Source organism: Aspergillus brasiliensis (assembly GCF_001889945.1).
Source record: "Aspergillus brasiliensis CBS 101740 unplaced genomic scaffold ASPBRscaffold_10, whole genome shotgun sequence".
Taxonomy (NCBI): domain Eukaryota; kingdom Fungi; phylum Ascomycota; class Eurotiomycetes; order Eurotiales; family Aspergillaceae; genus Aspergillus; species Aspergillus brasiliensis.
In genome coordinates this window covers 1,132,765-1,158,546 of record NW_027137451.1, presented here as the reverse complement: position 1 = coordinate 1,158,546, position 25,782 = coordinate 1,132,765, and the positions used below count along the sequence as shown (strand labels likewise).

Genomic DNA, 25,782 nt, shown 5'->3' with positions numbered 1-25,782 from the left:
CAGTATATACACCTGAGAATTATATACATGGTAACTCTGCGTGCGAAGGCCAGCTAGTGGACCAGTACCAGAGTGCACACTGTGCTGTTTCGTGCGAGGATAGATACAACCTAGAGCGTAGCTAGGGTTCCTGTTGGTGCTTCTGCAGGGAGTTGTGGTTAATGTCGAATGTAAGCCTTCATGCAACCACCTAAAGGCTGCGCAGACCAGGTGTCTTTGGAAAGCGCCGGTGCGTTTCTTTCTTTGGTATCCGTTCGAGCCCAATACCTGCGTAACCAGGCTACTGGTAGCCGCTTCCTGGACTTGTGCTGTAGGATGCCTCAACCATCCCTGTATTTGCAAGAGAGTACACATCTTGCCCGACAGGACTGCCGTCTGGAAGCCTCACAGGCTTCCTCTCATCATTGCCCTCTCATAGAGCCACTCCACAGTACCACACACAATCACTCAGAAGCAGCCTGAGCACTCTCAGCCAACTGCTTCAACGACCTCTTCTCCTTCTCGATCCCATTCCGCCTCTGCGCCACATCACAAAGCTCAAGATTCCCACACTCGCACTCCCCATTCCTCAACCACCGATACGTCAAACTCCAGCGATCCTCCCTCAGCCTCACCGACCCATCCGGCAAGGTATCCGTCTTCCGCTTCTTAATCCCATGCGTCCAATGCAGCCTCGCATCGCCCACCATCGCCATCATCGTCCTAGGCGTCAAATCCACATCCACGCGCTCCTCCGTCTTTCCCCTCCGGAACTGCATCACAACCGGCGCACCCAGCGACAGCGCATACAGCTGATCCCACGCCAGATGCGCATCTACATGTGGCGGGATGCCACTTCCCGGCGGATAATACTGCAGACAGACCTGATCCGGGGGACGGGACTCCGTCTGCGGGATCAGTGGCTTCAGCCAGTCCGGGAACTCCTTATAGGGGATCTCGGGATCTACTCCGAAGGTCTTATAGTCGAAGGTGTAGCCGTAGTGGAGGGATGTGCGCCCGCTGCGGTCGGGCCATTTTAGTTCATGTCGGAAGAGGGAGATTAGCTCCTGCTCGTGCTCCGGGGTGATGAAGTCTTCTTGCCAGAAGATTCCACGGGGGGAGATGGGCAGCTCTTTCATGCTCATTGTTTGTGCTGCTGCTGGGATTTATGTTTGTGTAGATGGTTTTATACTATCATATCATCGGGCAATCCGCTTTTGGGAAGAATTTTCCCCCGCGGGGTGTGACTAACCGCATTTGGTAGTTGGGGTTTGATGGAGCCAATCATATTGCTGCTATCGGATCTATATATTGAATATTTGATTTAATGTTCATTTTTGAGTGAATGATATATGATAGTATTTCTATGATAACTATTCGTTTGTAGACACTAAAATGAGCATCTATTGAAGACTAATCATTTCATAATATATTCAATCAACCAGATCCAATCACCTCCCTAAACGCACTCGCTACATACTCAACATTCTCCCCATTCAGCCCACAGATACTTACTCTCCCCGACGGCAAAAGATAGATATGAAACTCCTCTCGCAAACGAGTGACCTGCTCCCGACTCAGCGCCGTATAGCTAAACATACCAATCTGGCTCTCCAAAAACGACCAATCTCCCGGCGTCCCCTTGCTTTCCAGCCTCCTGCGCAGCTCACGCCGCATGCTCTTGATTCTCGAGCTCATCGTATCCAAATCCTTCAACCATTGACCTTTCAGCTCTTCATTCCCCAGAACCGTCTCCACAATACTCGCCCCGAACCGCGGCGGATTCGAATATTCCGCACGAGCAAGAGCAAGCAACTCCGACCGAGCCCCCTGAGCAGCCAGATGCCGCGGCACGACAAGATGCAAAGCACCTACACGCTCGCCATAGAGACCGAAGTTCTTCGAGAAGGACTGCGCCACGCATAGACCAGGATGATCCGGCTGTCCGTTCAGAATCAGTTCCTCCACAAAATACCGAATCGACCACGCATCGCCGTCCACGTCGCCCGTAGCAAAGCCCTGATAGGCACTGTCAAAGACCACATGTAGCTTCTTCCGCTTCGTCACCTCCGCGACTCGTGCCCATTGCTCGCGAGTGAGGTCTACCCCTGTCGGGTTATGCGCACAGGCTTGGAGAATCACTACGTCTCTTTCCTCGGCGGTAGTTTCGAACACCGAGAGCATGCCTTCTAGATCTACTCCTTGGGTGTCCGCGGAATAATATGGATATTCTTCAATGGGGGCCCCCACGCTGGCCCAGATAGTCTTGTGGTTGATCCAAGTTGGCGACGGGATGAATACCCGCTTTGGACGGAGATGCTGTGCGAGGAAATGCGCAGCCATGTGGTTTGCGCCGGTTCCGGAGACTGTTTGGATAGAGGCGATGCTCTTATCGAGTTTTGTGGTGATTTCGGAGCCGAAGGTGAGGTTCTGAGCTAGGTGGATTAGGGCTGGGGAGCCTGCGATGCCGAGGTATTCATGGGTTTGGTTTTGAGAAAGGATGGCTTTGGCCTGATAATGCAGTTAGCATAGATGTATGTAGACGAAGCCGATAGAAAGTGATTACGAACCTCTTTCACACTCGGAAGTACCCAGGGTTGCCCATCCTCGTCGCGGTATGCCCCTGCTATCAGGGATACTTTATTGGGGTGCTGGTCTGCATCGTATTCGGCCATGAGCCCGAAGGCTGTATCTGCCGGTGCAATAGGTAGTCCGAGGTACTGTTCACTCATGGTTGAGTCTGTGTGAAAGGTGTCCCTGGTGAGTGGCAAAGTCTTAGATGATAGAAAAAAATGCAAAGATTTATCGAGTTGAAAGAGCAATGATCGGTAAATTCAACATATATTAGCCATTTATCTAGATATCAATGAGGTCCACCATATAGTTTCGGTCCAGTAGCATATTCGCCGGCCTCCGAGGCTTGGCTTTGCTGGCATCGATGGTAGTCGGCATAGGGTCTTCTTCCCGATGGTTCGGGACCGAACTGCCGACTTTATCTACTCATGTCACTGAACTCAGGTCTACCGGCATCGTCTAATTTACAGCCAAAGATATCTCTTCAAACGAGGTATTTGCCCATTGATAGGTCTGGAGCCAACAGACTAAGCGCTCTAGGGTTGGTAGTGTGGGCAAGGCACCCCACACCCCAGTTGAGCCCGGTCCTTGGTTTTAGATTACACCAAGAATTATGGCACATATATGATGATTCTGCTTATATAGTTGCTTGTAATGCTACAAGAGCCATGACTTATTGGTGACTCCAATGGCCTGGTATCAGTGACAGCCCTATAACGAGATGCCAGTGCTCAATTTAAGACTCAACGTTTCAATGACGTGAGAAGAAGTATATATGGTGCGCTTGTCGATCGCCAGGACACGGGACAAAGTGCCACGTCATCCACAATTAACCCGAGAGATAGACGGTGCTCATACTATAGACCGAGCCCATTTACTCGGGATAATCGTCAGCGATACTGCCAAAATATACGGAACCCATTCTGAATGCCATAGAAAAGTAATGTGAAGTCAAGCGACATGGACTCCATAGTTGAATCAGATTGTGATTGCCTGTTCTGGTCTAGTGGTAAGATTGAATCACCTGATGGCTCTAATCCCAAAGGAGTTTAAGTGCAGAATCCCCAAAGATGCAGGCGGTGGGGATGGTCCCCTGCTGTCCCTGATGAAAGTAAACTAACGGCTAATCGACCTGCTCGCCTCCACCTCTCCTTTGAGCGCGTTCTAGATCATTCATGATTCCTTTTTCAGTCGAACGAGTCTTCTACCCTACTCGGTATTCGAGTGAGCCCTCGCCCTTCGCGCATCCCGATTGATTCCCCGACCGCTCGAATTCATTGCTGGTTGCTGGTTCGACCTCCTCCGTCCCGCGCGGTAGACGCATCTCCTGCCTTTCCTCCGACCGACCGGACGTCTCTTGGGCGCCACGATGTCGTCGTCTGACAATGGCCTTCTATCCCCACCGCCAGTCCATAATATTCCCTTGAATGATTTGGAATCCAGTTATTCTCGCCGTTCCCCCACTTCCAGTTGGTCCGATCTGGCCGACCCCTCGGCTCTCGCTCCTCATGTCAAGCACCACATGGATAACGGCATGAACCGGCTGGACGACTTCTTCACCAAGGTCGCCATCTTCATCACCCCGAGTTACTGGCAACATCATGTCGGCGGCAAGCCGCAGCCCCCGTCTAGACAACATGCGATCGCAGCGCTCGATGGTCTGCGCGGCTGGGCCTGCCTGCTAGTCTTCAACTTCCACTTCCTCTTCACATATACCTGGAAGGTCGCTGTGGGCTGGGGATTCAATAATGAGAACTTCAGTGTGTTGCAGCTGCCGATCATACATATGCTGGTCTCGGGTCATATCATGGTGGCTATTTTCTTTGTCATCTCCGGTTATGTGCTCTCCTACAAGCCACTGAAGTTGATTCGCAGTCGCTCCTGGGAACAGACCTTCACGACTCTGGCCTCGTCTACCTTTCGCCGCGCACTCCGTCTTTACATCCCGTCTGTCGTCGGCATCTTCTTGGTCTTTGTCGCGGTCCGGTTAGGCGTGTATAACTACTCGCTGAAAGTCCTGGTAGAGGGCCACACCATCCTGGGCACGAACGAACAGCATCCTCCAATCATGCGGTCTTTCTACAAGCAGTACTGGGATTGGTATCTGACAATCGTGCATCTGATGGACCCGTTCAACTGGGCGCTTTACTACAACTACTACAACCCGCATCTCTGGACCATCCCCGTTGAGTTCCGCAGCTCTATCGTGCTCTTCCTCACCATCCTGGGCACCTCGCGTCTGACAACGGCCGTCCGCATCTCGCTTGTCAGCGGCCTAGTCTGGTTCTGCATGCGCTGGGGTCGCTGGGATATCGTGCTCTTCCTGTTCGGCATGCTCATGGCGGAGGCGGATCTCATCAACGGCACCTGGGAGCGACCTGCAGAGGAGAACGAGTCAAAGCCCAGACCTGGGCACCGTCACTTTCTTCCCAAGCAGCAAAATGCCCTTAGACAGATCCTACCCTTCCGTTTCTCAACCCGCAATCTGTGGATCGGCCTTTTCGTCCTGGGTTTGTACCTGGGATCCACTCCGAACACCGGCTACAAATGGACGCCCTTCTACCGTTGGACTTGGGAGATCACTCCTAGAACCTACCCGGAGCCCCATCGGTTTCCGCAGACCCTGGGCGCTGTGCTCATTGTGTTCAGCATCAACCACTCCAAGGATCTGCAGAAGCTCTTCACCAATCCGGTCTCCCAGTACCTGGGCAAGATCTCCTTCGCCTTTTACATCGTCCACGGACCCATTCTCCACTCGCTGGGCTACTCTCTCATGCCTAACATCTGGGCGGTCGTTGGTAAGGAGACCAACTTCCAGTACTGCCTGGGTTTCTTGATTGGCTGGATAATCTGCCTTCCTATTTCTCTCTGGGCTGGTGATGTCTTCTGGCGTGCGGTGGATATTCCCAGTGTGAAGTTCGCCCGTTGGCTGGAAGACAAGCTCATCGTGAAAAGCGTTAAGCCCGAGAGCTCCGGCACGAACCAACACCTGCATTAGCTGTGTGCCGTTTGCTGGGTGTTCGGTCATGGCATTTGCCTGCGACTGTAGCCCTCCATCATCTCCCGCCTCGATCCACGAAGTGCGCTCGCCATGGCTGGATCTCAAATGAGGAATTACTTCCTGACACTTCCACGCACGCGTGAAACAACTGGCATATAGCGAGCACGGAATAAGACATGCAGCAGAGCGACCTGACACGACGGACAACAGGTGATGGAATGCAAGTGTGGAGTCAGATGGGTTACTAGAAAGTGCTGAGAGGTAATCAAGGAGGAATATGAACGGCAGAGGCAGTTGTAAATACACCGATGCAGCCGCTTGTATATCTCGAGTGTTGTATATAGAAATGCCGTCTACTTGGCTGAGGTCGGTAGACGGTCATGTGGCTCGGCGCCGGCCGCCAGCTTCAGCACCTCCGGCATGGCCCGCAAGGCGCCGAAACGGAGTAAGGAATGAAACAAACGATGATTTAGATAAAGAATTTGTGTTCAAATGAAGATGTTACTCGGCATTGAGGTTGTTCCCTGTTGCCCCAGATGGTGCATCTGTTCGTGGCTCCGCGGAGGTCCGTGGGAGGGCTAGAAGTTGTCTCATTTGGCCTGGTGCTAGCCAGCTACGCGACAATCCATTCCATTGTTGAACTTCCAGGGATACTTAGGCATATAATATACTGCCATTCTATATACTACTACTTAACCAGTGTTAGTTTGCAATGGTGGCAATATCCTATTTCTTTCGTCAGATCGAGTACTAAGTAGTCGCATGTATTGCCGCGATTGATGAACATACCCTCCCTGCATTATCTCCCTATGGTACATCTTCCATGTACTAGCATCTCTGTACATCCATAGGCTATCATCTTATCAGGTTATCTTCCACTATCGTGGAGGCTTCACCCTGCGATTACTTCTGATTAGGCCTGATATGAAGTCATCCGTAGGCGGTAGAGAGCGCTTCTATATCATTAAATATAATCCACTGCCGATCGAAGAATGAAGGTTCCCCGATACCCGGATTCGTAGTGAAACAGGGGCAGAAGGTTTGAATAGACTCTAGCTACTCGATAGAGACTTGAAGATCGCTGCAACGATCAGCAGGGCCATGGAAGGCAAAAGGACTCGGTGGTTGACTGAATCAAGCAGCGCACTTCATTTCACACTTCATTAAGGGAACGGAATCTGTTAACAGACTGCATGATGCAGATCGATGCTGCCTCTGCAGATCGTCGCACGGGGTGCTCATTCTAGCTCCTGCCCTCACATATCAGGCTATCAGGCTATTCGATTCAAGGTTTCACGGTCTAGAGTTTCTACAATGGCTGTCACCAGCTGGTGGTGGTAGAGCCAGCTGACAATGCCGAGGCTCAAGGCATAGTAGCAAACACAGTTAACTTATCGTTACTTGCCATACAAAGTAATGATAATCAATCTTCCTTCCCACGGGGAGATATCGTTGTCTGTCATCCCCAGTAGCGAACTATCTCACCGCCGGATGTCTGTCTTAGCCAACCTGCGCATGTTTGGAATGTCTTGCCCAGCCCTTGTTTCCAACCCTGCCTGCCATTTTCCCCAACAATTGTCAGCTTTGACTTTCGGAACCCCAAGCCAAAACATTCATCCCCTTATACTTGTAAGCTTTAAGCTGTACAGCTACTAGCTTCACAGCTGATTTATTCATCCCTTGCTAGGTATCGATCTGCTAACCCAACCCACGGAGCTACGCTCCATGCAAGGGCCGCTGTCACTGCAGGAGTCTCTCCGCTTCGACAAATAGCATGTCACCTCCGTAACGTGAGGGATAGAAGGTACCTCAGCTGTCTCTGATACAATGTTGTGGAAGTTGGGGTTGGTCCGGCCCCAGATTCAGAAGGGATATAAATACCGGGCTTTCATCCACCCGTCATAGTCGTATTCCCCAGGAATCCAAACTAGATTTTCTCCATTACCAAGTCAATAACGACTCGAGTATACAAAATGAAGTTCGTCCTCCCCGCCGTTCTCTTCCTCGCCTCTGCCGTGGCCGCGCAGAACGTCGTCCTTGACTACAGCGACGGTATCCCGCTGTGCTGCACCACCCACGACTACGTCTCCGAGGCCGAGGACGAGGTCATCCAGCAGGTGACCAGCGCTTTTGAGGGTGATGGCGGTGGTGCTTGGGATTTGGGTGAGGCTATTGCGGGTGAATGTAAGTGATACCGAAATCCTAGTTGTCGGCAAGAAAGAGCTGGAACTGACTGGGTATGAATGACAGGCCAAACTGCTTTCCCCACTGGCTTCGCTGGCGGCAACCGCACCGACTGCCCCCAGGACTTGACTGCCATTTGGTGCAAGAAGCACGCTGCCTGGACTGTGAGTATTCCTCGATATGGATATGGATAGTTCGATGCTGACTTTTTGACAGTTGACTCTCAACGGTACTTCGACCCCCCGTGATGCCCACGGCCAGTGCCACTACTAGAGGACTATTCGTTATCGAAAGTGATGGAGATATGAAGAAGTGAAGTGTGTCGGGCGACAAATCAGTGGTTGTTGCAGAGAGTCTAATGAGGATAAACGAGGATATGATGCATCGTGGTACGACTAGATAAATACCTTCGAATGAAAATCTATACACATACTCCAGTCCCCCCCAGTGCTGTCACTCTTGACATGTCTTTTACCTTTGACACAAGCGACAGCTCAGAGCATAGACAACGATACTGGGGAACATTCCTAAACCCCCATTCTTATTCAAAATGTGCTTTGATTGGCGTTCCTTGATTTAAGCATGCAAGGCCCCTGCTATCCCTTACATACCATAACTGGTGTAGAGAAAGGGGTACTTTGAGGAGTTACCCCAATTAGATAATGGACGAAGCTTTCTATTCGGACAGACTGATCTAGACTGGATTAAAAAGACCGGGAAAGAAGGAATACATCGTTAGTTTTATGTGGAGTAAGTGAGCTCCAGGCGCAATGGAAGTTTAATATCTTGAGAAGTATGTGGCAAGCTTAACGACGTAACTTTACTCACCGTAAGTGTTAGTGGCTATCCTCATACTAGCTAAACTACCACTGCCTCTGGTGCTATTAAAGGCTTATTTGAAGGTGTCCAGTGAATGATTTAGCCAGTCATGTATACTGTTCATCGATACTAATATGATATATAGTCTATATAGTATATATATCCCTCCACTAGTAATACTACCCAAGATAAAGTCTAGTAAATATACAATCTATCCAATATATAGTCTATCACCACCAATCTAAGCTCCACACCTCACGCCCTACTCCCTTCTAAGAACCCAGCAATCCTTCTATACATCTCCACCGGATTCGAATACATCGGAAAATGGCCACTTTCAACAATCATCGCCAACTCCACACCCTCATCTTCCAACCTCCCCAAATACGATAACCCCTTATTCTCCTCCCCGAACATAAACATCTTCTTACACGACAACCTCAAAAACATCCCCAACAGATCCTCCTCATCCGACAACCGCACCATGGACTCAAAAATCGGCCTCACCGCACCAGTCCTCACCCGCGCGCGCAACGTACTCGCATACAACGGACTCGCATACGATTCGGCCGTCGCTGTCCTGGCAATAAACGCATCCATGAACGCCTCCGGGTCATCCGCCGGGAACTGGAAGATCTGCCGACTCAGGAAGCAGTCCTCCGGAGCGAGATTGCCCTTGATGTCGACGAAGCTGACCACGCGGTCTGGGTGGCGATGAGCTAGTAGTAGGGCGGTTAGTCCGCCCATGGAGTGGCCCATCAGATGGAATTTGTCGATGTGGAAATGAGAGAGCACGGCTTCCGCGGTGGCGACGAGGAAGGGGATGTCTACGACCGAAAGGTCGGCGGAGTGTGAGTGCCCGCATCCTGGGGCGTCGAAGGCTAGGTATTCATAGTCGCGGAAAGATGGGTGGATGCTGATGTCGGCGAGGTCTTCTTTGCAGGAGCCGAAGCCGTGGAGGAAGAGAATTGGTGGGTTTTTGTTGGTGTTGAGCTTCTTGTGGATGGCGGAGATTTCGAGGCGTACGCCGTTGACTTCCAGCGGGATGGTTGAGTATGTGACTGGCATTTTGAGGCGTATGTGTTTTGGAGGATTGGGTATTGATTAGATGAGGGTGTTTCTTACAATGTTACTGATACGGTGATTCGATGTTGGTGAAGCTATATATGCATCTTGACGTCAATCCATGGGTTGATGCGTGTCGGTGAAATGTCGATTCGCCGGTCCTGCGCCGTTGCGGGTGAGGCCGGATATAGATAGATCCATTCTGCCCCGGATTGGAGTGCTACTGGGAGAGTGTCTTTTGGCCGATTCATGGGGTCGTACATTGGAAATCCCGGAAATATGAACATGATGTATAGCTGAAGGCAGATAATATTATGGGGTCTCGGTTGTAAGTCCGATTTTACCGTGTAGGTGTGCTCGGACTCGATTTGGCTTGCCCGATGCTATTGTTATAATGTTCTTGTTGCAGCGTCCTCGACATATGGAGTTGATTACTTCAGAGCTGGTTTTACTCTATTTCATATAGTAATCCTTGATACAAACAATATCGCATCATACAGGGTCCTCGAGTTGATCTACACATACCATTTCACCAATCCACACTAAAGAGCCTAGCCATGACAATCGCAACCTTCAACCCGCAATTGCGACTCCTCAATGCTCTTCGAGCAAACGCAAAGCCCATAATGACCTTCTTGGGTTTACCCTCCTTCCGCACAGCTCAAATAGTAGCCCAGACCGGCCTCGACGTCAGTAATAACCCCTGGTCCCTAACCCTCTTGCCAAGCTAATAGTAATGAAGGGCATCATCATCGACTGCGAGCACGGCCACATCAGCGATGACTCCATGCACAGCGCAACAGCAGCGATAGCCTCACTAGGGGTATCGCCGCTGGTGCGTCTGCGCATGACGCACTCGGACTTGATTAAACGAGCGCTGGATGCAGGCGCACAGTAAGGGACAACCACTCATCATCAAATCGGCTTATATTGACCATTATACTAGTGGAATTGTGGTCCCACAAATCAATACCGCCGCTGAAGCCCAAACAGTAGTCTCTTACTCCAAGTTCCCTCCCCAAGGGCTTCGCGGACAAGGATCGGCCTTTCCGGCATTTACACACAGTATCGATCTCCCGACGTATATCAAGACCGCGAATGAGACCTTGATTACGTGCATTCAGATTGAGACTAAACAGGGAGTTGAGAATGTTGAAGAGATTTGTGCTGTACCTGGTGTTGGTAAGTCGACATCTCCGCTAGTCGTTTTGCTGAAAGCAGTCTTAAATATGGCTAACTTGATGTAGATATGATCTTCATCGGCCCCAACGACCTAGCTCTGTCACTATTGGGATACGTGCCTGCGAGAGGTGACGAGCCTGAGTTTGTGGAAGCGATTGACAAGATTGTAGCGGCGGCTAGGAAACATGGTAAATGGGTGGCTCGGCTGTCGAATAATGGGGCGTTGTGTAGGGAACATTTGAAGGTCTTTGATACGGTGGCGCTGAGCTATGATATTCGTGCTTTGCAGAATTGGTATACTGGTGAGTTGCAGGTGGCGCGGTCGTGATGAATCTCGCTTCCATTTTCTATATACCCTTCAATGAAGTTGTTCGTATGGAGTCATAAAGTCCGATGTTCGTAAACTCCGTCAAACTCTTGGGTGAAGCGTCAACATGCCAAGACTTGGTTATAAGGGTGGTGTATAGGGAAGCTAGATGATGATAGGGCCTTTGACTAAGACAAGAAACTATAAAGCCAATATCACTCTGGATTACATTTCTTACAATGATGACTTTCAACTTCAATCAGTGGGAAGACCACCTTAGCCCTGTCTGTCCTCATCTCGAGCATGCTCACAACAGCTCCCACAAGCAGCTTCTTCAAGGGTGTAAAGTATATAATGTTATGATTCATTCGTCGTATATAATCTCTAGTACAAATATAACCCGCGTACTACCCCCTCTGTGTGAAAACATGAACGCCAGGGGCAGACAATTCATCGTATACCCTCGAGGTATCCATTAATTCTTCTCATGACGCTGCAGTGTATGATAGCCAAGCTGCTTCCGTGCCTCTCCAATAGTTGCTCCGTTCACAATCATTTCCCGAATGCCTTCCTCGCTCTTTTCAATCTTCTGCGCAACTTCCGCCACCTCCCTTGCCCGATGCCGAGGAACAATGACAACACCGTTGGCATCAGCAACTACAATATCACGAGGGTTGACACGCACTTTGCCAATGCCCACCGATTCATTGACACCCCCCACCTGCACACGGTCCTTGCCGGTCCGCATCCAGCGTCCCGCCGTGAACAGGGGGTACTCATCCTTGATGGCACGGTTTACATCCCGGCAGACACCGTCAATGACAGTGCCAGCAATGCCTCGCAGGCCAGCATATTGTGTCATGATGTCTCCCCAGACGGTGCAGTCAGTACGGCCACCGTTATCAATGACCACAAAGTCACCCTCGGCGACATCATCAATGAAGTCGCCAACACTGCCTGGGGGATCGCTAGCAGGGACATAGCGCACAGTAAACGCCGGTCCTACCGTTACCTTCTCGTAGTTGGTCAAAGGCATGATACCGAGTGCCTGCCCAGGAATACCAAGCTTATCAAGCGCATCCGAGATACCAGGGGTATCTGATTCGGCAAACAAAGCAGCCAACTCTGCATCTTCAGGGCTCGCTTTCTTGGGGTTCAATGACGACGACGCCGCCGACGCAGCTGGGGCAGACTCCTCACTGTGGCGAATAGCCTCAAACTGCTTATCATGCATGACCTCGGAGACAGGATTTCCAGCTCTCACAGCCTGCACCATGCGGTTCTGGCGACGATCGATGCGTTCACCCAAGTCCAGAACCTCCTCGATGCGCGCGGCCGGCACAAAGACCGTTCCACAGTTATCGGCAATCACGTAATCATCTTCATTGACAGTGACACCGCGCACCTGCAACGGTGTACCAGACTCGAGCTGTACCAGGCGGTTTCGCGCACTGATCATGGTCACTCCCCGGCCGTAGACGGGATAGCCGACATCCCTGCTGCCGTCGATGTCACGGCTCATGCCATCGATGATGGTTCCGCGGATGCCTTTCTTCTTCGAAGCATTGGCGATGATGTCGCCCCAGCATGAGATGCCCTCGGTGCCGCCTGAAATGACTAGGATGCGGTCATTGGTCGTGACGGCATCGATGACCGGAGTGAGGAGATGGGTTGTGGGAGCAGCATCGGTCTTGGGACCGACTTTGACTGTGCTGGCTCGGCCTACGATCTTGGGGCAGTCCCAGAGTGGTCGTAGGCCGTATGTTGCGCCTTTGAGGTCTAGGAAATCTAAAGCGTCAGACACGGTGTTGGTGTCCAGGGCGGCGAGTCGGTTCAATATGGATGACTCAGTCATGGTGAGATTATATGATGATTCAATATCCAATATATGTCTCACTTAATTGAAAATAGAAAAGTATAGAAGGATGATGATAAATTTAACGGCCTCCTACTGTAGATAACAGCTGCACTTATATGGTTTAGCATTCTGCTGTATAGTTCGGCAAGCCAACCGATCTGCGGAGAGTTTCTCGGCGCAGAGGAATCACGCCGATTGAGTCGCGGAGGTCTAGTTCCCGCTGCGGTGGCTGCACTAATCGTCGGCACCGTTACCTTTCCCCGACCCCGCTGAGATCGAAATGGACTCGGCCTTGCTCCGTCGGAGTCATGACTGGCCCTGACGATGTTGACTAATGCTCGCAGGATTGTAGACCGAGGATGTGATCCTGCGCATGTTAGGCATTCTGTGTGCTATGCCGAAGCAAGAATCTCGTGTATCAAGACAAATCTGGAGGTTTGAACCTTGCCGTTCCAGCTAATCAATGCAGTCAGGTGGTTATCTCCACTTTCTGCCATTATACACAACTTATTCAGTCTTTGATAGAGGCTTTACTCTTCACTGCCGACCAGAGACTCTATAGTCATGATGATATTCACACTTGCAAAATCGGCGCTAGTCCCGATACGGACATGATACAATCATCAATCACGTGATGTAAACGGTATTGCCGTCATCGACCGCCTTTCATGAGGATCCAGTGCTCATTGCGGGAATACTAATCAGACTGAGGATTATCCCGACTAGTGAGAGCTCTTGGATCAAAATGTCTCTGTCCAAGAACTTCATCCGCTCCAGCCGCACAGCGGAGCAATCGCTATGTCGATGCCGCATATCCCGCCGGCAGGTGCAGCGATCACAAGAACGCCACTTTAGCCAATCTCGCGCGGTGGCTGCCCCAGTGATCGGAGCCAGTGAAGCCGAAGTGCAAGCAGCTCAGAAATATTGCTCGAATCTCCTTCTGTAAAGTCTTCTTATACCCAGTACAGCTTGCAGCTCAATTAATAAATTCCGTTTCTATGCAGAAAATACGACCGTCCCTCCTATACCCTCAGTACCTTCATCCCCCGAAATGCGCAAACCTTCTACATCGCTCTTCGCGCTCTTAATGTCTCTCTCTCCATAATCCCCGATACCACCTCCTCCCACACAATTGGGCTCATGCGCCTGCAATTCTGGCGCGATGCAGTGGCCAAAACACTAGCCGGTTCACCCCCGAAAGAACCCATCGCTATCCTCCTCGCCTCGGCCGTCTCCGACCTAGCGGAGCGAACAAAAGGTCGGGCGCGAATCAGCAAAGGTTGGCTCAACAGAATGATCAATGCCCGCGAGCAAACCCTGACCAACGATCCGTACCCTGACATTGCTGCTCTCGAGTCCTACGCCGAAAGCACCTACTCGACCTTGCTCTACTTGACACTCTCAGCTCTGCCCATGACATCGGTCACGGCAGACCATGTGGCGTCGCATATTGGAAAGGCAGCCGGTATCACAGCGGTGCTTCGTGGGTTGCCGCTAGTGGCATTCCCGGGTGCGTCGACCCAACGGCCTGAGCAGGCCGGTACGGCAATGGCTGGGGCCGCGAAGCAGGGAGCTGTAATGCTGCCATTGGATGTCATGGCGCAGGCTGGGGTAAAAGAAGAAGAGGTGTTCCGCCTGGGTAGCGAGGCGCCGGGATTGCGGGATGCTGTGTTCACGGTGGCCACGCGGGCCAGCGACCACCTGATTACTGTGCAGCAGATGCTAAGCAATATCCGCGCTGGGCAGGATGCAGGGCATGAGTTTGAGCACGGCCATGAAGAGGATCATCAGTATGATCTCGCATCCCAGAATGAGACCCCGCTGCAGGAGATCAATCGTGCATTCGGGGTGTTCATGCCGGCGGTTGGGACGCGGCTGTGGCTGGATAAGCTGGAGAGTCATGATTTCGATATCTTCCAGCCGGAACTTCTCCGGTCGGATTGGAAGCTCCCTTGGAAGGCGTATATGGCTTTTACACGGAAGACCTTTTCGTAATCATGATATTTGGACTCTCAACTAGTGTATGATAGATAGATGTACAATAGTATCGTGCACCAGGCCAGCCTGGTCAACTTTACACAGTATGGCAAGATCTGCCATACAACACCGAATTTTTTGGCAATCCTTACCGGCAGAACCAACCTCCTACAGTAACCTCCTACAATAATCATTCTCCTGACTACCCCTTGCATCCATGGCCATAGCCTGCCGCAATCCAGACGGGCCTCTACTTGTTTTAAATTGCTCAAATATGATGATGCCCTGACCTGCCTGACCTTGACACCTCATCCCTCGCTTCGGTCCACGTCCCCTAATAATATTGACACCGTCATGATAAACGCATAGCAACCAATGCCAGCTAAGCTACTTCATGATTGACTGTGCCAATACAAAAGAAACCACTGTGCATTCCTACTCTACTGGCGTGATTAACATCCAATGACCAAGCCGCTCCGTCAAATACCTCACTCCGGGTGATACGTGCCTTGACGCGACCCCTTCCAGGACAAGCAATCCCTAGCACCGGGAGCAAATTCGAAACACTGTACTCCGTAGATTGATCTGCGAAGGGATTGTATAGGATGGTCTGCGTAACGGTTGATGCAAGCACTTCTACTTCGTTTCGGACCCCTCCCCCTTCCTCCTATGTGATTTGAGTCTGCAGAGAGTCTAGGCCTCCTAGCAGAGTCCCTTGCATTGCGGCAATTAGAGATAGAATCTAAATGTGTAACAGGCAACGCTGCTCGTAACAGGTTACCCACACACTGAGCAGTCATAGAATCTAACGCTCAACCTACATACATACATTACATACAATGTCTTTCAATCATGCTAATGGCACCAGGCCACCACGCTCTCATTATGCAATCATCAACCATACATAGATAGCATCCCACAAACATTAAGATCCATCTACTCCCGAATCTCCCTGGCCGGCCCATTACTATGCTCGCGCATCAAATCCGCCCTCTTATCCAACATGGCCTCCGCCATAAACGGACTCCTCTCCCGAATGGTCTTGCCCCAGAAGATAAACGACAACGGGGCGAGAGTCAACAACAAACTAATAAACGCCAACAACGTACTCGCCCACTGAAACCCCAAGGTATTATACATACTGGACGTAGCCAGCGGCAAAAATGCCGAGACTGTATTCTCCCCAACCACAAAACACGCCATCGCGCTCCCCGCATACTTGCAATACGCGTCCACCACGTAATCGGCAATGCCATTGACCACCACCACACTGCCCATGCCGACCATCCAGAGGCCCACGGCGGGCGCGATCCACGGCATGGAGGGGTACGACGTCCATGCGTAGATGAACATTCCCCCCGCAAAGCCGAAGATGCCCCCGCCGACGGACAGGTAGAGTCGCGCTTCGGGAATGGGCGTGCCGGGGATCTCCTTGTTGCGTTTAGATGAGTGGAAGTACAGACGTGCGGAGATCAGCGAGAAACTCCATCCACAGACTTCTCCGATGAATACCGCTGCTTGGACGTATCCGGCCTGTACGGGGGTCCAGTTGTAGAGTCCGACGAAGACTTGCTCGACCGATTGGGTGAATAGGTAGAGTGTGCCGACGGTGAAGGCGGACCAGAGCGTGGAGAAGAACACGACGTATTCGGTGAAGAGGAGCTTGAAGGGCCGGCGGATGCTGGTGAGGAGGACCTGGCGGAGGGGCTCGGCTTGCAGTTCGTGCTGTGTGTAGGCGTTTTCGCCCTTGGCGCGTAGTTTGCGGGCGCGACGGCGCAGGATGGCGGATCCGCGGGTTTCTTGGAGCACGACGATGTTGACGAGGAGCAAGGCGCCGACCCAGATGAGTTGCAGGTAGGAGATCCAGCGCCAGGAGAGGTGGGCGAAGATCGGTGCACCGACGAGGGGCCCGGCACTGCTTCCGCCGAGGTAGGCCACGATCCAGAGAGCGACGGGTTTCGTGCGCGCCATTTCGGTTTCGAAGAGGTTGCCGATGATGCTGGCGGAGCCGTTGCCGAGGACGGCGACGGAGCCACCGGCGAAGAAGCGGACGATGATGAGGGTGGCGAAGTTCTGGGCGACGGCTTGCGGGATGATGAAGATGAAGAAGACGAAGTTGGTGAGGAGGAAGGTGATCCGGGTGCCGAAGTCTTCCATCATGGGGAGGATGAGGAGACAGAAGAATACGCCTCCCATTGTCCAGGAGGCGACGGGCCAGTACGAGTTGGGAAAACTGGCATCGCTGACGTTGAATTCCTCGTTGATGGCTTCATGGGCGACTGTGATGATCGTGCCATTCATCAGAGCCACGAAGGTGGTGGTCAGAGCAGTGATGGTCATGAGCCATTTTCTGGAGTTGGGCCAGTTGAATGGGTTCTGGGGGTCTTTGGGACCATCCCAGTCCACGACAGTCACATTGGAATAATCACTGCAAGGGGCTGTATCTGCGGTTAGAGTCCTGATTCTAGAAGAATGATGAAGCAGAGAACGTACTGGAGGATTTCTCCTCATCCCCAATAGCCACCATGCTTGCGAGTTCGCAGACAAGAGTGTGAGTGGCGTGAGAAACCTGTCTGCTCGCAGATATCCCGGGGAACCTCGAACTTTATACCCCAAAGCTAATAAATAATATTAAGATATGCTGAGGGGTTTATTGATATGTGAATAATGACCACGCGGCAGACGTCTTGTGTGTCAGATCAAGGCGGGACATTCCAAAATTGCAGTCTCCTTGCAGGGATATCGCAATAAGTTATACCCCAGACATTCACTTTGGCGGCAGAATCGCATCCGGTTTACCAAAAGAGGTTAGGAAATGGCTCCATTTGAAATGGCTGAGGAGTGGAACTTTCCTCCCAAAAGGATGGTGGACAAGTTGAAGGCTGGTGGGGAGGCAGGATGCTAATAAAGCTTGGGTGCGTTTAAGGGTTTGGAAGGGGAGAGTGGAGTTCGAATTTGCCGCTAGATTACATCGAGGTCCCCGAGTGTTTAGTGCAGCCCTATATGCTCTCAAGATTCAAGGATTCTAGAACGATTCATGGGGAGGTACGAGGTTGATATATTGTAGATGCAAGATGAACCCCGAGTCGGGGCCGATGTGTTGTGAGTATCAGCGCCATCACGCTTCGCTCACATCATGGTGAATTGTCGGTACCTGGAATATGGTGGATCATTTGCAATCCCAGCACCTTCCGGTCGGTAACTTTTCGTCCCTCAATTCCCAACCAAGCAAGATCAAGCACTCTCCAGATACATTGGTGAACCAGATTTTTCAGTGGCTACCGCTGGGAGTCTCTCCGTTGAGCAGCCTGTTTGGGACTAGTGTGCATTCACGTGATGGCGCTTTTCACGGCCGCTTACAAAATGGAATTATGCAATGGGATGAATGCTTTGACGATGAATCGATTAATGCTGGGGCAGATCTTCTAGCTTCCCTGTGTGACTCATTTGATTCACAAATAACTAGTTACCCCGTATTCCCTCCAGACCCTACACATTTATCCGGCTTCCGACTGGCTGCGGTTAATCATGTTACACCGATGGCCCCTGTCATGTTTAACGTTTTCGGCATGATCTTGCGTACAGTAGACAGACACTATGATATGTCTTCGGGGAGTATCACGTATACCAGATGAAGCCACAACAGCTGCATCATGTGCGTCGTAAAGGCATACATAAGCCACAAAAGGTAATCTCAAGAAAACCTGTGTCTGTGTGTGTGTCTCTCTCTCTTCTTCTCTCTCTCTGTGTGTGTGTATAAATCTTTTATATTCTCCGCTCTCTCGCTGGTCATGCTAGAGTCCATACAGCTAGCTGGCTACTAACCGACTTTTCAATCAGGTCTGCTAGCTATATGATGTATGTTTTTCTTTCTATTCCGGTCACCGACGGTACGTCATCGCGCAGACATAGACGATCACATTTCCGATCCGAGACACCAAGCTGGAGGCTCGGTTCTTGGAGGGAAAACCCGTGGGAAGCCTCATAGTAATTGTCTCGAGGGCCTTGGAGAAGGCTTCATGTCAGGAATCTTAGACGGGCTTTCGAAGATCCATCTAGCCTAGGCCCATGGTGCCTCAGGTATTAATCAACAGCCTCAGGCAGTAAACTCGGATTCTAACATCACCCGAAGCGGAAATATAGGCGGAACAGCCTACAAGTTGCTGTTAGCAAAAAGCATTAGCGAAGGCCGGTGTAGAAGACGCATCATCGGTGTGTCAGTGGGCTTTCAACTTAAAAGCTACCAAGCACCTCCAGGAACACAATTCTCATCATAAACTTTGGTGAACCTGGCCAACCCATCCAACCTATTTCAATAGTACCAAAACCCTGCACTGGCCGGATTACATCACAGCGGGCCGGTTTCCTAATCGAGCGCATCCGCCACGCGACCGACATTCCTCCTTATTGAACCAAAACAGACTTCTAATTCCAATCATTTCATCTTCATTTCAACCCATTGATCCATTGTCTAGACACAAGCAACGAAACAATTGACTATCCTTCAACATGCTAGCGTGGTGAGTTGAGCAACATCCACCCAATCACCATCACTGCCACTGCCACCCCCGAGCTGATGAGGCCAATGCACTCCTCCACAGGTATCAGAGATGTCTTATCCAGCGTCCTCTCTTGACGCAGAGCATCACCACAGCGGTAAGCATCAATCTCTTCTCTCCTAGATCCCTACCTCAATGCTAAGAAAGAGTACAATTAGACCCTCTTCGCAGTAGGTGACAGCATCGCCCAACAAGCCGTCGAAAAGAAGGGTCTCCCCAATCATGATGTAACCCGAACTGGCCGAATGGCCTTATATGGTGGTGGTAAGCCCAGCCCAGCCCAGCCCCCGGTCCCATCCCCTTTTTTCCTCAACCCCCTTCATTCCCTCTGAACAAAAGCAAATAATAAAAAAAATACAGCTGTTTTCGGCCCGGTCGCCACAAAATGGTTCCAATTCCTACAGAACCGTATTCAGCTCTCAACGCCGACCAAGACGCTGGCTGCGCGCGTTGGTGCTGACCAGCTTCTCTGCGCTCCTACTATGATTGGTGTCTTTCTCACCAGCATGTCTGTTATGGAGGGTGTGAATCCCCAGGAGAAGTTGAGTAGAAGTTACTGGGATGCATTGCGCGCCAATTGGATGCTTTGGCCCGCGGTGCAGACCTTCAATCTTGCTTTGGTGCCGTTGCAGTATCGCGTGCTGACGGTTAACGTGGTTAACATTGGTATGTCTTACCCTTTTTCTCCCCATGAGGTTGTCTGCAATGTTTAGCATACTGATGATTGAATAGGATGGAATTGCTTCCTGAGCGTGGTGAACAGCGTCCCTCATGGGGATGAGGTTGCCCCGGGAGTTTGAAATTTTGGTTCTTTGGATTCCCTGTATTAACTATCTTTGGGTTGGTTGGTTTCGTGCTATTGTAGAGTTGGATAGATGGCAAGCTTCACTTGACTTAAAATAGACTTTGATTTGGTTTCTGTCTGAATACTCATTGCCAGATACAGTCGTCTCTACACTTGTTTCATAATTCTCTACTGGACCCAACATGATGTTGGCAACAGTACTACATAGCAATATCCGCAGGAAATAATCATATTCAGGAGCACAACACTCAAAAAAGAAACTCCTGATCAACCGACCCAGCCAACCAAAGTTGCAGATCCCTAAACGCATCAAGATCATTCTTCTCCAGCGCCACATCAACAGAAGGATCATGCCATTGATGCGTCCTCTTCGCTTCACTAAGTTTCAGCGACTCCCCAATATACCGACAACTATCGAAATCGATCAGAATGAGCTTCCCCTCTTCATCAATCATCACATTCGCCGGATTGATATCATTATGGACCAGTCCCAGCGAATGAAGATGTTTAATAGCCGACAACAGCCCATCTAACCCACTCTTCATATAATCCTCCACCCGCGCACGCCCACTCGAAAGGAAAGCAACCTTATTCAGCCGTTGAGGATTAACCGCTTCCAGCAAGCTGGACGTATACCGCTTGAAGCACAGTCCCGAAACCCGACCACGAGTCTCCATATACCCATAATAGGTCGCGATATTCGGATGAGGATGCTTGCGAAGAACTTCACACGATTCCACCTCGCGAGCGATTTGCTTTTCGAGATCTCCCATGACGTATGCCAGGAGACTGGGAGTTTTCACGTAGACTGCTGCTGCTGACCAACTGGGTTTCACCTCGGGGCCCCGATCCTCTGTGGGAATGTGCTTGAGCTCGTCAAGGTCGTCTAGTGTTTTTGGTGGTTCGTATCGATTCGTCCATTTTCCGGTGTATAGTAGGCCGTTTTGTCGGGCAAATATCTGGACGTAGGAATATTGCATCTTTCCGTCGATTTTCTTGAATGCTTCGTTTCTTTGTACGATTTCCATGGTTATCGTGGTGGAAGATTAGTATTGGGGTATCTGGGAAAGTGAAGGGGATATGGACGGCGCGAGATTGCCAGTGCTGGACTGTGGAGTTGGTCTTATATGTGTTGACCAGGGTGGACACAACGCGTGACTTTGTGCGAGTGCGGTTTCCGCCGTATATGTACTTCTGGTTGATCGGATATTACAGTGAGCACAGATATGAAAATTAGTATATTCCTTAATTCGCCTATCCTGGGGATTCCCATACTGTATTATATAGAAAAGGAGTTTAGAGTTCACCTGTTGAGTAGTAAGTGGAAAGTTACGAGTGGCTATATATTATTGCTAGATTTTACCACTTTAGAAGTAGGATATATTATTCAGGTTTGTTTACTAACCAGTTAGTTTAACACTTTATCGAAAGTCAATACAAAAGGGTATATCAGATTTGAGTACATGTGTATGATCTATCTAGCTCTCAAGATGATGGTTGTTTTTAATAGTCGGTAGGAGGTGATGCTAGAGACCACTCCTAGTATCAAACTCTATGTACAATCAACGCAGGCCACTAATTGAGTTCTTTTATCTGGAGAAAGGATTTACCATAGTGATTCACATCCCAACCAATACAGCATCATGATTCAGCCCTAGTAGCCGCAACACATTCTCCATAGTACTCATGATTTTATAAAAGCTTCCGTCTGGTTACTAGATAGACTCACATGCTCAAGACAAACTAAGTTCGTATGTGACAACAATCAACTACAAAAGAATCTTGCCTCCATCTGACACTTTGGCATGGAAGCTAACATCTATGTCTTTATTGTGTTTACTCGTATTTGGCAAATAAGGGGAACAATCCATAAATTTCGTCAATCTGTCTGTGAAAGTCACGGGTTTTTCTTTTTTTTCTCCTTCCCTAAGATAGTTAGGGACTAGTTAATCTTCGTTGCTGACCGAATTTCCAGTGTCATAAGAAACGTCTTCTAACTCCTTCCTGGATTTATTTATTCCGGTCCGCACAAAGCCCCCCCTTCTCTCTTCTTGCGAGCAACAGCTCTTCTTCATTTCAACTCTTTTTCTTAGGCCGGTATGCAACCGAGCTTTCACAGTGTGAGTTCATGCAATCCCAAATCTTTCGTGGTGTACCGTTACGCACGGTAGACCAGTGGCAGGAGTTGATGAGTTGAGTTGGCTCTAGGATGCACATTTGTATATTGAGTCAATCTCAACCTATATCATTAACTTGGTGCCAGCTAGCTTACCTTGCATAGGCCTGTAAATCAAATAATTGAGATAGTATAGTAGGATAAGTCGCCTGCGATTAGTATACAAGAAGGTGCAAATGGCTAATACCAATGTACGCTCGTGCAGTCGGAATCTTCGTGAACGCTGGTATCGACCTCTGGATCTGTGAAGTGTTTGAAGACCAGATAAATGTGAAATTGTCCCCGATACTTATACGTTAGGTCTTAAACTTGTCGACGGACGGTTATAAGCTATTATAATCTAATATGTTCAATTCCTTGACTACAAAATGGTCGTTTCCGACACAGACATCCCTGATGCTATGCATTAAAGAAACAGTCAAGCGGGGAACGCCCTCATTGGGGGCTATTTTGGATCTAGAAGGCTTCAATATCAGCAAGTTATACACATGATCTATACTATGCATGCTTTTTCTGAGCTGTCGGGTAAGAAGGTCATCAGGAATCTTCCTTTGGGCCAATCTGAATTGACACAATTGTTCTGCAGACATTGAATAAATCATCGGCCAATTTCGCTGATGTATAGCTGATGCGGACAGTACCGCAATAGAAGCGGGAAATCTATACGCAGCGGGGAGGTCGAAGATGACTGAAGACGAAGGATGACAGCCATGAAAACCTATCCTGCAGCAGACAGCCAAGGCTCATAAGACCTGACAGATCGAGGGTGTGAATTAGTCGCAATTAGGTACTAAGCGGCGGAGAGCACTGATACTGTGTTGGTGGACAACTCCAGGCTTCAAAGTCTTGCGTTCCGGTCCCGGACTGGCTTGCCTTCAGCCCATGATACGCAGTTATTTATACTTACAGCCTTTGCGGCCGGAATGATACCGCTGTACTCCCATCTAATAGTTCTGATATATCTCTATACCCTTGAGCGCTCACTGGAAATGACGACGCTTCTCCTTGGAGCGGAGAAGAGTATTCAGAACAGGCAAAAACTAATAAATGGTGACTGCAACGACACCCAATCTGTATACTAGACACAAAAGAGTTCGATAGAATAATAGTGTTTTCTCAAAAATCGGCTTCTACTCCTTGGTGTCTGTCCGAGTCCTTGTAAAACTTTCCTTGAAGACCCAAAGTCACAATAAAGCACATTATAGGTTTTCATATATTAGGCAAGACTATGTAGTTAATGTATATCCAAGGTATCAAAGTATGAGTATATAACATGCAAGGCGCCAGAGATGTACTATGTCCGTGACCGATAAAGGAGTCTCTGAGCACACAGTCGGGGAGCTTCAGCTGTGAAAGAGGCCACCAAATCACTGAGCAGCATTGTGTATCTCCTTGACTAGGGTGTCAATGACCGCATTGACGAAAACTAGCTCTGCAACGCCTTTCTGCCATGTGATTCCCAGAACCAAACAGCCATCACCACCGGAGATCGACGAGACATCCAGAGCTGCACCCAAAGCACTAGGTGTCTGGGAGAACATTGCCCGTTTGATCTGCGGCCGTGATGGGTCTTCTTCCTGGTTAGACTGCAACACTCCCACATTTGACACTTCAAAACTTTCATCTCGGTCCTTGCCAATCTTACCCCGGAAGAGGTCCTGGAAGTCTCCTACATGTTTGAGCAAACACACGCCAGCGTTTTTTCCTTTACGGCTCAGTGCCTGTTCGATCGTGGCGCGGGACTTCCTAGCTTGGCCCCATGGGAAGGTGCTGGGATCTTGATTCACCTGAGTCCGATAGAAGCTTTCCCCAAAATCCATGACCCAGACTCCCATTGATCGATCTGTGACCTCTCCGCCCTTCAGCCACCTTCGACAGGACATGGCGCCGTTCATTTGGACTCTGGTATACTTCTCCGGTAAGTGCATGAGAAGAGCACGGGCAACTGCTGCTTGCAGAGCAGAGGTAACAGTCGCATTGTTTTGGCGACAGTTCTTTCTAAACGCGGCAGAAACCGCCGCCGGGATGACAACCTGGCGTAAATGGGTCTCAACCGGGGCAGATATTTTACCTCCTGTCCAAAGGCGTGGGTCGCGACTAGACCATACTTTAGCTCTGAAAAGAGCATTGAGAAGGAAAGGGATGGTCGTAGGACATGGATGGAGCGCTTCCAGGTTTGGCAGGAGAGGTGACTTGGGTGACGAAATGACTTGCTTCGCCTCGCCTGGTGTAGAAGCAGCAGCATGTAATGCATCGAGGAACGTCTCATGGAAAGCTTTGCCTGACGTTCCATCCCCAATCGCATGGTGGAACACATAAGCCGCCGTAAAGCGTCGGTCATTGGCCTCATCCGTTAGGATGAATAATCGCCAGTACGGCAAAGGATCAGTAAACCCTGTACTATGTTGGACTTGCAGCAATTCGCACAATTCAACGTCCGGTTCATCATCGTTAGGAAAGTCGAGCGTGCGCCTTCGAAATGACACTGGCTGGCTCAGGTCAATCTCCGGGAGGCGCACGAACCAGGTATCGTTGGTATCTTCATTGACAGGGATAGCGGAGAGAATAGGATGCTGGCCGATCAATGTTTCACATGCCTTATATACATAGTCTTTTAGGGGCTGTGTGAAGGTGTCAGGCAAGATGTAGGTTGCCGACACCGCGACGTTGAAATATAGTCCGAGGGAATGGCGTGCGGTGGAGTATTTCTCCAGGGGCCCTGTTGACTGTCAAATCCAAGTCGCTGTCGGCCTTGGCTTCTCCATTGAATGAAATCTCACTCACCAACTGGCCGTAATCTTTCCAAATCATCCATTGTTGCAAGGATGACACTTGCTAAGACTCTGGGCGCGATGAAACAGGGAGGAGAAAGAAGCAGTACAATGGAAGCGAAGGAAGAACAATACTTGCTGATTGACGGCTGATCCGCCGGGGAAATTCAACGGGTCGCGCCGCTCCTCTTATTTCCCGTGTCAAAACTTCCGCTTTCGGACAACCTTGCGACGGCATCCCAGGCAGACATCAATCTATTCAGATAGGTCTGTCTACCTTGTTTCATGTGTGGGTTATTCGTAGTGCTCTCTATTACTCCGTAGGATGGAAGGCATGGTGCGTAAGTATTGTCCTGTCATCTTTCTCTGATGTTATTTGAGTTTTGTCGATAGAACGACTAGTATTCAGCACGCTAGGGTCTGGACGATAGCGTGTGTTTATTAAGTGTATTATCATGCCATCAACATATAATAGACTACTCCGTACCAGTCACTCGAATTCTTCCAAAATTTCTTACGTTTCTT

General features: G+C 50.0%; 12 protein-coding genes across 12 annotated transcripts; 5 read left to right on the top strand and 7 right to left on the bottom strand.

The window, feature by feature from the left end:
* Window positions 1-443: 443 nt before the first annotated feature.
* Window positions 444-1,124, bottom strand: ASPBRDRAFT_32507 (uncharacterized protein; the record flags this gene model as incomplete). The annotated part of the gene is made up of 1 exon (XM_067623025.1): window positions 444-1,124. One exon carries the CDS (start codon window positions 1,122-1,124, stop codon window positions 444-446), a length of 681 nt encoding a protein of 226 aa, XP_067476938.1.
* A 292-nt stretch (window positions 1,125-1,416) lies between these two features.
* On the bottom strand, window positions 1,417-2,711 carry ASPBRDRAFT_131088 (uncharacterized protein; the record flags this gene model as incomplete). Its single annotated transcript, XM_067618295.1, has 2 exons — window positions 1,417-2,490; window positions 2,550-2,711. The coding sequence occupies 2 exons, from the start codon at window positions 2,709-2,711 to the stop codon at window positions 1,417-1,419; spliced, it is 1,236 nt and encodes a 411-aa protein (XP_067476937.1).
* Window positions 2,712-3,922: 1,211 nt separating this feature from the next.
* Window positions 3,923-5,551, top strand: ASPBRDRAFT_131438 (acyltransferase family protein; the record flags this gene model as incomplete). The annotated part of the gene is made up of 1 exon (XM_067618328.1): window positions 3,923-5,551. One exon carries the CDS (start codon window positions 3,923-3,925, stop codon window positions 5,549-5,551), a length of 1,629 nt encoding a protein of 542 aa, XP_067476936.1.
* Window positions 5,552-7,371: 1,820 nt separating this feature from the next.
* Window positions 7,372-8,505, top strand: ASPBRDRAFT_46043 (uncharacterized protein). Its single transcript, XM_067625537.1, has 3 exons — window positions 7,372-7,738; window positions 7,805-7,902; window positions 7,955-8,505. Exons 1-3 carry the CDS (start codon window positions 7,528-7,530, stop codon window positions 8,009-8,011), a joined length of 366 nt encoding a protein of 121 aa, XP_067476935.1. The 5' UTR covers window positions 7,372-7,527; the 3' UTR covers window positions 8,012-8,505.
* A 224-nt stretch (window positions 8,506-8,729) lies between these two features.
* Window positions 8,730-9,853, bottom strand: ASPBRDRAFT_285210 (alpha/beta fold hydrolase). Its single transcript, XM_067622517.1, has one exon. The coding sequence runs from the start codon at window positions 9,623-9,625 to the stop codon at window positions 8,813-8,815; it is 813 nt and encodes a 270-aa protein (XP_067476934.1). The 5' UTR covers window positions 9,626-9,853; the 3' UTR covers window positions 8,730-8,812.
* A 326-nt stretch (window positions 9,854-10,179) lies between these two features.
* ASPBRDRAFT_57314 (HpcH/HpaI aldolase family protein) lies at window positions 10,180-11,132 on the top strand (the record flags this gene model as incomplete). The annotated part of the gene is made up of 4 exons (XM_067627724.1): window positions 10,180-10,311; window positions 10,365-10,516; window positions 10,569-10,804; window positions 10,870-11,132. 4 exons carry the CDS (start codon window positions 10,180-10,182, stop codon window positions 11,130-11,132), a joined length of 783 nt encoding a protein of 260 aa, XP_067476933.1.
* Window positions 11,133-11,586: 454 nt separating this feature from the next.
* On the bottom strand, window positions 11,587-12,966 carry ASPBRDRAFT_130515 (RraA family protein; the record flags this gene model as incomplete). The annotated part of the gene is made up of 1 exon (XM_067618230.1): window positions 11,587-12,966. The coding sequence occupies one exon, from the start codon at window positions 12,964-12,966 to the stop codon at window positions 11,587-11,589; it is 1,380 nt and encodes a 459-aa protein (XP_067476932.1).
* A 734-nt stretch (window positions 12,967-13,700) lies between these two features.
* ASPBRDRAFT_46042 (uncharacterized protein) lies at window positions 13,701-15,104 on the top strand. Its single transcript, XM_067625536.1, has 2 exons — window positions 13,701-13,911; window positions 13,974-15,104. Exons 1-2 carry the CDS (start codon window positions 13,715-13,717, stop codon window positions 14,962-14,964), a joined length of 1,188 nt encoding a protein of 395 aa, XP_067476931.1. The 5' UTR covers window positions 13,701-13,714; the 3' UTR covers window positions 14,965-15,104.
* A 778-nt stretch (window positions 15,105-15,882) lies between these two features.
* On the bottom strand, window positions 15,883-17,473 carry ASPBRDRAFT_131405 (putative MFS multidrug transporter; the record flags this gene model as incomplete). Its single annotated transcript, XM_067618325.1, has 2 exons — window positions 15,883-17,384; window positions 17,440-17,473. 2 exons carry the CDS (start codon window positions 17,471-17,473, stop codon window positions 15,883-15,885), a joined length of 1,536 nt encoding a protein of 511 aa, XP_067476930.1.
* Window positions 17,474-19,305: 1,832 nt separating this feature from the next.
* ASPBRDRAFT_46040 (Mpv17/PMP22 family protein) lies at window positions 19,306-20,452 on the top strand. Its single transcript, XM_067625535.1, has 5 exons — window positions 19,306-19,466; window positions 19,548-19,602; window positions 19,664-19,769; window positions 19,866-20,171; window positions 20,238-20,452. Exons 1-5 carry the CDS (start codon window positions 19,456-19,458, stop codon window positions 20,303-20,305), a joined length of 546 nt encoding a protein of 181 aa, XP_067476929.1. The 5' UTR covers window positions 19,306-19,455; the 3' UTR covers window positions 20,306-20,452.
* Window positions 20,453-20,558: 106 nt separating this feature from the next.
* ASPBRDRAFT_131524 (uncharacterized protein) lies at window positions 20,559-21,338 on the bottom strand (the record flags this gene model as incomplete). Its single annotated transcript, XM_067618334.1, has 1 exon — window positions 20,559-21,338. The coding sequence occupies one exon, from the start codon at window positions 21,336-21,338 to the stop codon at window positions 20,559-20,561; it is 780 nt and encodes a 259-aa protein (XP_067476928.1).
* Window positions 21,339-23,853: 2,515 nt separating this feature from the next.
* On the bottom strand, window positions 23,854-25,569 carry ASPBRDRAFT_209214 (uncharacterized protein; the record flags this gene model as incomplete). Its single annotated transcript, XM_067621855.1, has 2 exons — window positions 25,271-25,569; window positions 23,854-25,205 (listed from the first exon to the last, which is right to left on the bottom strand). Exons 1-2 carry the CDS (start codon window positions 25,299-25,301, stop codon window positions 23,854-23,856), a joined length of 1,383 nt encoding a protein of 460 aa, XP_067476927.1. The 5' UTR covers window positions 25,302-25,569.
* Between the last annotated feature and the right edge of the window lie 213 nt (window positions 25,570-25,782).